This window comes from Colletes latitarsis, chromosome 11 (assembly GCF_051014445.1).
Source record: "Colletes latitarsis isolate SP2378_abdomen chromosome 11, iyColLati1, whole genome shotgun sequence".
Taxonomy (NCBI): domain Eukaryota; kingdom Metazoa; phylum Arthropoda; class Insecta; order Hymenoptera; family Colletidae; genus Colletes; species Colletes latitarsis.
The window spans coordinates 7,809,598-7,824,056 of record NC_135144.1 but is presented as its reverse complement, the minus strand read 5'-3'; the positions used below and the strand labels follow the sequence as shown (position 1 = coordinate 7,824,056).

The following is a 14,459-nucleotide window of genomic DNA, read 5'->3' as shown; positions in this document are numbered from 1 at the left end:
CTTAAGCTCCTTCATGACAAACTGCTATTGGGTTAGTGAGATATGTTCGTGAGAAGTGTTAGTAAGAAGTGTTCGTACATTTGATGTGTTATAATTTGAACTTTAATATTCGAACACCATGTAATTTTTACTTTATCGTATTGTAATTTTGTTTACGATTAAGAAAAATGTATTTAGTTTTGGAATATATTACTACATAAGGTCTAGTTTGTATAGGGATATATATAGTATTTAGATTAGGAACTAGTTATAAGTTGGTATAGAAGAAATGGAGGAAAGACGTTAGAGAAACGCGTTGTGTTTGGGAAACGTACTACACACAACCGGACATAGTTGCGAAAATGAAACGAGAAATTACTGGTGCCTCCGGTGCGCGATCTGGTGGCACTGATGTCAACCACTATTAGCGCCAAATTGTAATTTTGATGCAATTTCCATGAATATAAAAACTATATGAATTGCGATGCCGGCATAAGTATAGGAATAAACTAAAGAAGCATACTTGAAGATAGGGTTTTATCGAATCATAAATAAATTGTAATCTACGGCCAATGATAAGTGGCCAAATATGTGATTCCACTTAGTACGCAACAAAAATATATCAACGATTAAATGTCTGTTCACGACGTGAACTTCACATTTCATAGCCGTGGTGTACCAGCGATGAGTATACGTGGTCGGTTTCCAAATAAATAATATACGGAAGAGTTTGTGCAACTCGACAACTCGATAGAACAAATAAGTAAACGCATCGTTAAACCTTGGGCCACAGAAATATTAACTTGCCTCGGTAACATTGTTAATTGTCATTGTCAGTATAATTGACAGAAGAAGACAGCTGATCAAGTGGAACGCAGAAACAAAAGTTTCATGATAATGGAAGAGGCTGTCGTCAAACTGATAATAAGAGCGCCAAATCAGCAAATTAAAGATCAAATTGTAAAATGTGATAGCGGATGGACCATCGGTCGATTAAAGGAATATCTGTCCGAAGTTTATCCTAGTAAACCAGTGAGTAATCGTTGCTTTTATTTGCGAGCTCAATCATACGTAATTTTATGATAGCTGCAGTCTGTTCATTCGTGGCGATAGTAAAGTGTGTTATTGCTATTGCCAATTAAAAGAAACATAAAATCGCAAACTTTGGATATTATCAAACAAATATATTTTGTATTATTAAATTGTTCATAAATTGATTTTAATTATTGCAATCTAATCATTGTTAATCGTACGTACCTCGTTTTTTTTTTTTTTATTAATTTGTAATCATATAAGATTATGCTCTTAGTATTTATTCACAACTATTCACTTACTATTTATTCACAAAATTATGAGATAATAATAAATTTGCGAATAATATTTAGAAATTACACAAAATACAGTTTTATATAATCGTAATAAATAAAAGAATAAATTATACTTCTGATTATTGTATGCATTTAGGAACGATCTAGTCAAAGTCTTATATATTTGGGACATCTGTTAAATGATTCCACATGTTTGAAAGATGTTTTGAGACGATATGGCAGACAGGAAGACCAACCTTATACAGTCCATTTAGTTTGCGCTTCGCCGAAAACAACTACAAATAAAATGACATCTGAACAAGATACAGAACATACGGATCATCCGAGAGTTACATTGGCGCAAATAAGATTGATAATTGCAAACGGTACACAAAATCAAGGTCAGGATGTTAATAATGTTGTGCAACAGTCTCCTACACAGTTATACTCTATGCAACAATATTTTGATCCACGGAATAGTCAGCAAATGGCTTGGATGCAACAGGCATATACGCACTATTTCACACAGTATATGCAACTGTAAGTGATATTTTCATCATTACTTTGGTGATGTTACCGAAAAGGTACATTCTCGTGGATTTGAACAGGCTTAAAATATGTTTCTTTTGCTTTACCAACTGGCAGTTGCGGAATTAAAAGTCCACTGACCGAGCTTCAAAGCGATACTGCATGTATATCTGTATGACAATCACTGATGCAAACTAAAAACTTTTATATTTTTCATTGTATATTATGAATGAGTTGGCAAAACTTTCCTGATAAAAATATGTCAGAACACGACCTTATGTTCTCTTATTAAAAAATTTGCGTACTGACCTTCGGTTAAAGAAAATTAGCGGTCCTACTTTTCACTCGTTAAGTGAGGAATTACTATATATATAATATGACACTATGTTTTGTTACAGTATGGCAGCACAAGGAATTCAAGTGCAAACTAGCATTCCATACGTTCAGCAGATGAATGTCAATACAAATGATAGTGTTCAAAATCCACATATAACTAATACAAATAATAATAATAATAATAATAATAATAATAATAATAATATAGGTGATGAGCAGCAACAACCTGCTGCTCAAGATGCTGATATTAATGGTGGAAATAATGGTGCTGTAGAAGATGGTGCATTTAATAGAGATTGGCTAGAATTCTTTTATATACTATCCAGAATTATTGTTCTCTTCAGTATAGTATATTTTTATTCGTCTCTGCTAAGATTTCTAATTGTTATATTTCTTGGATTTGTAATGTACCTGTAAGTTCATGCACATATACATTTTATCGTTGAAGTATGATTATAATATAAAAAAATATCTAATACATCAAATGCTTTATAGATACCAGAATGGTTTCTTCCAAGGTCATCCTATTCCATTGTTTGATAACGACCGAGTAGACCGGGTAGATAATAATAATCAAGTATGGCAAAATGAAGCTATGGGTCCTCAGCCTGCGCCACAGCAACAAAATGGTCAAGTAGCAGCTGTAGAGAGACCTGGTGCATTCGGTTATGCTTGGATACTATTTAGATCATTTTTTGCTTCTCTTATTCCAGATCAACCAAATGTTATCTAATTTTATCGAGTGTCAATTCTCTGCACTCAATTTTGTTGTAAATTTTCTTCCTTGTTAAAAAAAGTTCTCAAAGCCTGACACTAAACCCATTGAGATAGTCTCTTTTAGTACATAAATTGATTAAACATTAAGAAACAGATTAATATTGTTCGAGATTTTAAAGGTAACTTTTGCAAAACATCGTTTTGTAAAAATTTGTTGGACTTTCAAGCATATGGATCTTGTATACAATAATATATATAATATAGGTATATATTTATTACATATTAAATATATGCATAAAGTAAATGACGTTTTTATAAATATTTCCATTGGTATTTGTAAATTTTTGTATATTACTTTTTTCATTACTTGAGACTACCTCAGGGTTCATACATACAATACACTTGCAATCAATAATTATTCTATAGGTGGTTTTAGCTTCAATTTTACAGGAGATTGATAAAAATCATCCCAAAGTATTTAGGATTCGTTAATAACAAACTTTCTGTTTTTGTAGTTATGTAAAGGTATAAGAAAAATATATACTATGTATATAAATCAAGTTATTGTAGAGCTTTTAAGATACTGATAAATATAAAAACTGGGAAGGATGATAGCAAAATATCATGTAATGTTTATTTTAATGATTCTTAATGCAGGTGAATTTTCGAACACACCTTGTACAATGTACTACAAATTCAAGCCTTGCTTGAATATGTATTTCGTAGATAAAATAATATATTAACTAAAATCTTCTTAAATTATAGAATTTCTGTAATTTCTTAAACAGTGGTAAAAGTGTCATTATTGCGTTACAAGCCAAGCTAATATTGTTTCACTTTCCATTTAGGCGATATGCGAATATAGAAAATGTCTATTTTAATTTTTATTTGAAATGTTTCAATAAAATCTATTGAAAAAATGTAAACATATTTTTTTCTTTTCTTTAATATTATTGGTATCCAGGAACCGGCGCCGCCTAAAAGGAAAGTTTAATGCCGGCCCTTAGGATCCGGCATAGCGTTTAACTTATTAATAAATCATAATAAATAATAAATTATTAATAAATATACAACAGAGATCGGCGAACTTTTTCTAAGAAGGGCTAGATTACAAATATTGTAGACTGCAGGCAAGAGATAAAATCAAGGATAGTATATACTTATATGTGGGGTATAAAACAAAACTAACACAATTATTTTATTAACGAAGTACAAAATATATTATAATTTATATTAGTAATTAATGCCAATATAATTTTTAAGAAATTAGTGCGAAGACTGGAATTTTTTCGTATACAACATAGTTACAGTAGAACCCCAATATCCGCGAGAAATCGGTTCCAAACTTTTCCGCGGATAATAGCGAACGTTTCATATACTGTACATACATATGTATATACAAGTTATTTACAGAGAGTCTCATTAAAGTTGAAATTATACAAAATCTTGTAGATATGTGATTTAAAAAAGAAAAAGCTGGCAGATATCTTTTAGTATTTTGAGTGGAAATTCAAATGACACTACCGTTTTTTAATGCGTAGGCGTTTTCAAGGTTATTTCAAGGTCATTGTTTCTTTTCTTATCGTAAACTTATATTTTTTATTTTGAAATCATATTCTGCATAAAAAAATGCACAAATTTTGTTGGAAACATTTTTCTGTGAGTTTAATATTTTTCAAGATATTTAGAGAAACATCTTTTCAAAATACTGATACCACATGTTTTGTCTATCTACTAGGCTTATATTTTCAAGTATTATTAATAACTTATGATCCAAAATGTTTCGATATTTTTCCTTCTATGAAGCGTAATATAAACATAACTATTAAGATTGTTTTTTTACTGTGTTTACGAATGTATCTGAGAATATCAAAAGAGGACAAGTTTGTAATTAACGTACAATTTATACTGTAAGTTAATGCAAAAAAGCTGTTAATTTGTATGCTTTGCGGTACCTTGAAAAAAGAGATCCATCACATAGTACATTTTATCATATCATTAAACAATTTACGCAAGAAGACAGTGTACAGAAAAAACCATGCTCACGTCATAAAACATGTACAAGCAAAAACAATACAAATCGCGTAGTGGCAGTTACTCACGATCCAAATGTGAATATTTATTTATCTTTATTATCTGTTCATCGGTCTTTTATTAAATGAATTGATAAATGTTTAAAAGCTTCGTTCCTTACATGAAATAAAGTATCTTTCAGGAGGAAATGACGTCATTTCAATAGAAAAACAAACTTAATCTTGAAATAAATTTGAAAAATCAGCTAGGTATACGACCACAGCACATTTTGTGCTGTGTCGCGTAATGTTAATAGCTTTGAAACTAAATGATGGAATAAATCGGACGATAAATATCTTCGGTAAGGATTCCTTACTAAGGAATAACCTTTACTAAAGAAATACAACGCTGCATGTCATGATATGGCAACGTTGCGCCCAGTTGTACAGCCGCTTATGTGCCCCCGGCCTCAGAGTTCAACTTGAAATACTTATACTGAACTCGATTTATTCAATATTGTATAAAAATTATAACTTCACGCTGAAAGGATGGTAAAGACCTATAAAGAAATTGACGAAATAATCGGTAGAAATTTTAATACCGTAAGAAATATTAAAAAACCGCGGCGCGGCATGCTATCTGGTACCATTTGAAAGTATTAATACTGTTTACAGTCGTTGCCCGTGAGACAACGCCTTCAGTGGTTTGAATTTAACTTGAATTAAGTTCAGATATAATGAAATGTAAGTATCGTTTTCGTTTGTTTTCTCATTTACTCCGATTATTGTTGTATTATAAACAATGAACATTGAAAAATATTAGGAACATAATTTAAAATCATTAAATGTTTAACTTTGAATAATATTTGTATTCTTTAATTATTTAGAATATCATATCAGTATTATCTAGAGTTTAAAACTTATTTATAAGTATTCATTGTGAACTTTTTACTGATCTTATCAATGGGGGTAATTTTTTCAGAAATCTTTTTATAATTTTAAGTATCTTGTTCTGTATTGTATAGGGTTCCCTCCAGACGTAGTAGTAACAGCTCAAGACGGTCTTCTGTAAGTATATTATTATTAAAAAAATGTACAACATTGATTATATTAACCTTTCGCATATGATACATTTTAAATTTTATTTCAATTTAACCATTTGTGTGATCGCACTGCTAACACTTCGTGTTGATAAATGCTAATGTAGTGCTTCAATAACTTCAATTGACAGTGCATTTGAATTCTATTAGCAACAAAGTTTTTGTTATAAATTATTTAAATTTATGCTTGTCAAAACATAACATATAGATACCTTTATGACATTTTGGACAAATAAAATTTCACTTAATACCATTAGTGCTGTTGGTTTGGTATTCTTTAACATAAAACTGAAGAAGTGTTATTATATTATTATTGTTGTTGCTTTATGTGTATTTAACAATAAGCTTTATTTTTTCGAAACATTTAACTAATGTTACTGTTGCTTTCTCAAAATATGTAGATTCTCAAACCGCCTAAACCACGGCAACCATTGCAAAATTTAAATTTTAATAATTCATCCAGTGACAGTAGTCCTATATCTACGATAAAGATGAAAAGGCGTGTTAGTTTTGCAGAGAAAAAGCATGTCAAGTAAGTTGCTTGTTCCTTGTATGTGAATTATTTTTTTTCTAAATTTTTGACATGCAATTGGGTAATTAATTCATCGCATAAAATTCATTCTGTAGAGAGTTTTGTAATTCCATGGAGCAAGGGACTATATGGGATAGTACATACGAGGAACATGATACAAGCAATCTTAAAGTTTCATGCACTCCTAGCAATGAAAATTGTGACATCCAAAGTATATTGAAAGAGAATATTCAAGTTACTAAATTCTATAATAATAATGAGCTTACTTATGTTAATTTTGAAATTGTTAGTTATAGATATTCAAGATAGTGAAATAATTCAGAAAGATCTGAATGTAGAAAATTGTGATATAAACTCCATAAATATAGTTGAAAGCATACAATGTAATGGTGCGTTATTAACTCAAAAAGAACTTTTAACGAATGCATCCTCAATTACATTTTCTAATACAGTGAATCAGGAAAATAAATCTAATTTTGCAATTGATGCACAATTAAATAGTAATGACCATATACATAAAAGTGTCATTGTATACAATGACCCAGTGGAAGATGTAGCTAATAAAATTGTCTGTTCTCAGCAATCAAGCAAAAGTAATGTCAGTTTGAACAACATGAATATTACATGCATTCAGGATACAGATATGAGTTTTAATAAAAATATTTGTGATTCTGTATATACTGAAAGTAATTATATTGAGAATAATGAGTTAAAAAGTACAAATAAAATTACAACACCAATGAATATTTTTGTAAGAAATACTCAGAGTTCTATGAATCTTTTGCAAGAGCAAAATATTGAGGAACATAATACAACAATGAAAAAAGGAGCAGGTCAAAGTATATTGATGCAAACAAATATAGCAGGACCAACTATGTGCAAGCCCATTGTTAATTTTGATACTGCAAAATCAGGCATTGAAAAATTTGATGCTTCGATGGAAATGACTGCTGCAATAGTATCAACTATACAAAAAGAGGATTGTAAATTAATTTCAATGCCACGTGATAATGATAACGAAATTACTACTTTTTATGACACATCAATGGATATTACTGAACCCATAAAAACAAGTAGTAATATAAATATATATGAGAGTGAATTATCTGATAGATTATTGCCACAAAAAGTACTGCAATATAAACATAATATTACATGTGTAGATGAAATGACTATAGAGATGACAGAGGCAGTGCCAGTCAATGTATATTCTGTAAATCCTGATAACAGCACAATATATACAGATACAGAGATGGAATTTACTAAAGCTTTAACATCATTAGTTAAAGTACCTTCAAATAATTTAAACAATAATAAAGCTGCGTATAATACTTCTTACGCTCGGAATTTTCATAATTCAATATCGAATAATTATAGAAGCGATGATATAAATTTAGCATCAGACAGAACTAGGATTTTTCATAATACGTCGATGACAACTACAGCCGTTGTATCACCACTGAGTATGGCAAATGCTTGTGAAAAAGAAATGCTAGATTGTGAGTCAAATTTAAATAATCAAGAGTTTGATAGACCTAATGATATAAATTTAGTATCAGACAGAACTAGGATTTTTCATAACACGTCGATGACAACTACGGCTGTTGTATCACCACTGAGTATGGCAGATGCTTGTGAAAAAGAAATGCTAGATTGTGAGTCAAATTTAAATAATCAAAAGTTTGATAAAACTGATGATTTAAATTTAGTATCAGACAGAACTAAGATTTTTCATAATACGTCGATGACAACTACGGCCGTTGTATCACCACTGAGTATGGCAGATACTTGTGAAAAAGAAATGCTAGATCGTGAATCAAATTTAAATAATCAGAAGTTTGATAGACCTGATGATATAAATTTAGTATCAGACAGAACTAGGATTTTTCATAACACGTCGATGACAACTACGGCCGTTGTATCACCACTGAGTATGGCAAATGCTTGTGAAAAAGAAATGCTAGATTGTGAGTCAAATTTAAATAATCAAGAGTTTGATAGACCTAATGATATAAATTTAGTACCAGACAGAACTAGGATTTTTCATAATACGTCGATGACAACTACAGCCGTTGTATCACCACTGAGTATGGCAAATGCTTGTGAAAAAGAAATGCTAGATTGTGAGTCAAATTTAAATAATCAGAAGTTTGATAGACCTGATGATATAAATTTAGTATCAGACAGAACTAGGATTTTTCATAACACGTCGATGACAACTACGGCCGTTGTATCACCACTGAGTATGGCAGATGCTTGTGAAAAAGAAATGCTAGATTGTGAATCAAATTTAAATAGTCAAGAGTTTGATAGAACTGTGTTATTCCCAAATATGTCTATGCAAATTACAGAGGCAGTACCATTATTACAAAGTAATAATCATGTAGAATATACTGCTATGAATTCCGCTGAAATCGGGAAGTTACCACTGTCTGAAAAAACTGAAAATAAAAGTCTTTGTAACGATTCCTTAAATCAAATTACCATACCTGATAATATCTTAAAAGATATTACTGCTTCAGTAATTCCTTCTTCAGTTAATTCAAATGCGTGTTTAAACGAAGAAAGTGGTATAATAACTAGTTCAAGAAATTTGAAAGATAGCCTTATCAATGAACCTACTCAGAATGAAGTTCAAAATTCTATAAATATTGGAATTGGCATGACCTTGCATGACTCGATAGAGAAAGATACTGGTGCTTCAGCTTTAAAAGAAAATAACACAAATACAGTTTCCGCTTCACTTAACATTGTACCGAATGATCCGTTTTGTACTATAACTTCCGAGATAAATCAAAACGAATGCATACAACTTGAACATTTACAAGATACTATATCGCATATTGAAAAGACATGTATAATAAAACCTTTTACTGATCACTCTTTTACAAGCAGTAATAAGGAAAATATTAACATTTCAGAACTGAACAATGTTGTACAAGATAATTATAAACAATCTTTAGCAAAACGGAGTTTTCCATTTTGTAATGAAAGTTTGGAGGAATTAAAAGCAATTGAACCGCCATCATTTATTTATTTAGATAATTTGTCAGATGAAAGCGTAAATGTTTCATATAATCAGGGTATTGATACAGAAAGGATCGAGAGATTCATGGTAACCGAACGTACAGACACTACAAATTTTAGATATAGTGATCAGGACTGTATTTCTGTGCAAAATAACCAGATAAATATATTAGGAGAAAATACAAATAAGTCTGAAATATTTTTGAACGAATACGCAATTTTGAATGACAAATCGCTCAGTTTAAAACTTGAACGTGAAGATCTAGTACAAATTAGTGAAGCCCAAAAGTTGCAACTATCACATATGACCAATACTAACATAGAGCCCCAACCTGATTGTTCTTTGCCAACAATAACAGACACCGAAAAAATTTGCATATCTAATATTAAACAGAAAACTCAAGATGTAAATACACAGAACGTTTGCAAAGACAACTCTAATGTAGAAGATCAAAGCATGGAATATTTTTCATTAAATATAAACGATAATTATGATGGTACTTCTAAAGCTGATATCGAGAATAGTTATCTATGTAATGATAAATTAAAATTGTGCAATGATCAGAATCTATCAAATGCAATGAACACAAAACCGAAAAAAAGGAAAAATTTGGGATCCCATGATTCTTCTGTAAAAAATGATATATCTATCGAATTAGATGCCTTTTCTTTACTAATAAAGGAATTGAAAGTTTGTGCAAAAAGGTACTCGAAATTAAAGTGTTTAAGTAATACTATGTTCATATCTAGTTTATATTTCGTCTTCATCAAAAATAATTCTTGTAATACTCTTTTTAGTAATGAAATTATTTGGGATGTATACCACGAAAATATCGAGAAAAAAATGATTATAATTGGTTTTATGTCTTGTTCGTTGTTAATAGTAATATATTCAAATAATGATTGCAATATCACAAATGCTCAGTTTATTAAAAACATTAAAATAATTTCACGTCTTGCAGGTGAGTCTAAAGAAGAATTAATGGAAAATTATTGTTTAATGTCAACTGTTATTTTAAAAGAACAGATAATAAAATTTGATTAAAAATAATCTTTTCGCTAGATGATGCAGATGTGTTCATAAGCATAGTCCATAGGTTAATCCTAAAAAAACTAGATGTCAAGAAATTGATGGATTTTTATAAAAATAATGAGGATATTTTGCCAATGTTAGAGTACATATCAACAGAAGTAAAGTTAGCTATGGACTTTATGTTTGATTTGAAATATTTGGACAGCTTAAATTCGATGGAAATAACTCACAATAGGTATAAAACTGCAGACAATTAACTAATTTTCACATTGGTTGCAGCATACATTTCTTTTTTTATTTTAGCATATCTTTCATTTCACACGCCATAAAGATGGATGTTATATTGAAGATTACAATAAATATTAAACCGTTCGAGAAGATTGAATCCCAAGACATCTCTGTTGATTGTTTATTAGGTTCAGTGAGGTCAGTTTATAGAAGAACATCTCATAAAAGATACTAATCAATCTTTTAACCGCACTCTTCATTATTTTTGCAGTGAGAAAAATATTAAACAATTGATCATGAATGTAAAAAGGGACCATAAATTTTTTCGAAGGTGTATAAATGATGTAAAAGATTATATATACATAATAGAAGAATCTAGTAGTACGAATAAAATTCCACGTTGATATATGTATTTTCCGTCAAGGAGAACGCTGAAATGCGTTAATTGCACAACGGAATTTAATGCTAAACGAATGTTTCGATTGTATTACTTATAATGATATGATAATATTGTAATTTTATATGTCACAACAGTGAAAATGTATAATAAAATATTTTATATTTCTTTTAACAATGTGCAGAGTAAATAGCGAGTGTTGCATATACAGACTACTCCAAAACAATGGAACTAACTAGAATATGCGAAGATCTCATGTCGAGAGTCGTCGAAAACTTGTTTCAATATTTTTCGATTTGAGGCCTTGTTTCAAAAAATATTTAATAAACATTTGCACGCGAAGACGCATGCCAGTTCAATTGATGCAGTTTTTCGTGCAAGTATCTGTAGTTCTTTCGATAGTGTCGTGTAAATAATCGTCTTTCGCAGAATTGTACGACTTTCTGCCTCGTTTTTTGCGTGTGGTCATCGTTAATAATTAGAATAACAACTTTCTTTGTCTTTTAACATGGATAATATTTAAAATATAGGAGCATATATTATATTACCTAGACAGTATTATCCTATTGAATCTTCCTCGTATACAGAGTGTTCGGCCACCCCTGGGACAAGTTTTAATAGGGGATTCTAAAGGCTAAAATAAGACGAAAATCAAGAATAGCAATTTGTTGATTGAGGCTTCATTAAAAAGTTATTAACGTTTAAAGTTGCGCCTGTAGATAGGCAATTTGCGTACAGCTGCGTGCGCGCAATAGTGGTTCTCACTCAACATGAGAAGCTCTACTTAGTGACGTATCGACAGCCTTACAGTTTTCTGAGTGACAATCACTATCCCGCGCACGCAGCTGTTCGCAGATTGCCGTTTTACAGGCGGAACTTTAAACGTTAATAACTTTTTAATGAAGCCTCAATCAACAAATTGCTATTCTTGATTTTCGTCTTATTTTAGCGTCTAGAATCTCCCATTCAAATTTTTCCCAGGGGTGGACAAACATTCTGTATATTTCCTGAAGTAATATAATGTTGGGAACAATTTAAAATAAAGAAAAAACAAGTTTTAATTGGTGTGAGTTCTACATTGATGTTTCTTAGTAAAATATTCTTTTTACAGATGAAATTTCAAGAAGTACCTTAGATGAAGTATTATATGTACTATAAATATTATAACATGAATTTTACCAGTGTCTTTAATATTTTATCTGTATGAAATAAATTATCTACGTTTTATACTGCGCAAACAAATACAGTTTAAACTGTGAGAATTTAGGAGGTGTTTTCCTTCAAGGATGTGAATCTCAAAAAGAACGAGCCGTGATGTATAGATGGATAACTTAGAGCAACTACTGATCGTGAGTCCACGTTCGATTGATGCAGACATCATCTTCTACTGCTCTTTAAGTTGTTACATAAACTGCGAATTTACGAACTAAATTCCAGGGAAAATTTGTATACAATGAACTCCTCGATCAAACTGTCACGGACCGCCGGGAGTCAACTTCTCCTTGGCCTTTCTCACCGAACAAAAATTACTTTTGTTCCAGTCGAAGCGGTTCCTCCAGCTTTCGTTCAATAGCACGAGTCATTATCATATTATAATAATATTGTAATTCTTTTACTGGTTGCACCATAAAAATTGTCTCTCTATTTTGATATGAAACTATTCTCACTTTTGCCAAAGTATCATATGGCAGCTCCAGTGATGAACAAAAGAAAATTTAAATATGAAACGGTATGCAAAGACACCATAATTTTACAAGAAGGAACTATATTTTATAACAGTAATCAATTTTTCATTCATTATGTATACCATATGAGATAGTAAGAACAAAGGAATTACACAAAAGAATGAAAACATGTATGTTTTGTCTAAAACATTGAAGCCAGTGATAAATTGATGTGGACAAAAGTAAGTTTAATTATGGTTTAATTAGATGTTTCTCTGACTATATTTTTTATATTCACACGCGTACTATTCCTAATATTTTGTATGTCCTCCTTTACTATCTCTCACAGTTTGCAGTTTCTTTGATATACTACTGACTTTTTCTAACGCGTTTACTGAGAGAGAATACCATTTCTCTTGTATAGCTTCCCAAAACGTTAATGGCATTGAACTATAATGCCTATACCTGTATTTTAGTCATTTACAGCAAATTTCATGATTTATAAATGAAAATCGGCTGAATCGCTAAGTCTACGATTTTAAGTAATAGTCACTGTATCTAATAATTATGTTATTTATGATTATATTGTAGTATAATTATAAATAATATTATTATATATATACATGTATATTTATATATTATATATTTTTATACATATAATCCGTATAACTATTAAAGCATGTAATTTAAAATAAATACGTAATAAAAAGTGAACACTATTTAACGAAGTTTATTCTTCAACCGTGTGTATTTTCGAAGAAAATTTACTCGTCAAAGGGTTAAATGTTATTTAATTTATCAAAATTATTGTAAAGTCAAATCGATACCATTGTTATGTACCATCCAATCCTACTTTCCGTTTGATGTGTTATAAACATATGACTCGTTAAAGAAGTCAAACTTTCTTTTACCGTAGCTACGCCAGTTCTACTCGCGTGGGCGTAAAGGCCCGGTTTTATGCGATTTCGTAACTGCGACAGACCGATTTCCAATATCAAAAAGCGTTTCATGAAGATCTCGAGGACTTTCAGCGTCTCTCTCCTTCCTTGTACTCTCTCTGCGTTTTTTAAAACACCCTTGTGTACGCGAATGAAGCCTACATTCAAATATTGCTTATGAAACAACCAGCGGTTGTGCTATATAACGAAGTGTGGGAAACGAACTCTACCTTGGCAATGGACAATAAATATCATGAAAATAAGAATACTCGTTTCTTAAGTTAGAATCGCATAGGAGTATTCCACAATCAACAATTTGTACAAACTAAATGCTACACATTTCTAAAGAGCTTTCCTTTATATAATTTTTCAATAGTAATATTAACTAAAAATGGGTTTTCACAATAATGTTAACAAACTTTGCGTTTATGACTGTTGATTCCAAGAATTCTAATGCAGTGCAAAACTGATTTCTCGAAAAGAATTTGTATTAAGCAAAATAACAATAATAATTCTAATTTAATATCTATCATGGAAAGCCAATGTAATTTTCTTACTTTTTATATTTGAACATCGAATAAAATACTATCTATGTTAAAAGTCTATGTTGTGTTCAGTTTTGCTCGATAAGATGACCGAATCGGTAAAAAAAATCGTAGCT

The 14,459-nt window shown here is 30.5% G+C and overlaps 2 protein-coding genes across 4 annotated transcripts; both read left to right on the top strand.

The window, feature by feature from the left end:
- Positions 1-539: 539 nt before the first annotated feature.
- On the top strand, positions 540-3,793 carry Herp (Homocysteine-induced endoplasmic reticulum protein). Of its 3 annotated transcripts, XM_076777555.1 has the most exons (5): positions 540-1,011; positions 1,444-1,687; positions 1,767-1,826; positions 2,359-2,563; positions 2,646-3,793. In XM_076777555.1, exons 1-5 carry the CDS (start codon positions 871-873, stop codon positions 2,881-2,883), a joined length of 888 nt encoding a protein of 295 aa, XP_076633670.1. In that variant the 5' UTR covers positions 540-870; the 3' UTR covers positions 2,884-3,793. The 3 variants fall into 3 exon arrangements, with proteins under 3 accessions (XP_076633670.1, XP_076633671.1, XP_076633669.1); XM_076777556.1 differs by lacking the exon at positions 1,767-1,826; XM_076777554.1 differs by having other exon boundaries at positions 541-1,011; positions 1,444-1,826; positions 2,213-2,563.
- A 1,543-nt stretch (positions 3,794-5,336) lies between these two features.
- Positions 5,337-12,108, top strand: LOC143347901 (uncharacterized). Its single transcript, XM_076777530.1, has 9 exons — positions 5,337-5,623; positions 5,905-5,947; positions 6,381-6,511; positions 6,607-6,722; positions 6,802-10,243; positions 10,337-10,500; positions 10,602-10,806; positions 10,875-10,997; positions 11,071-12,108. Coding segments are annotated over exons 1-9 (4,359 nt in total). The 5' UTR covers positions 5,337-5,621; the 3' UTR covers positions 11,204-12,108.
- The last annotated feature ends 2,351 nt before the right edge of the window (positions 12,109-14,459 follow it).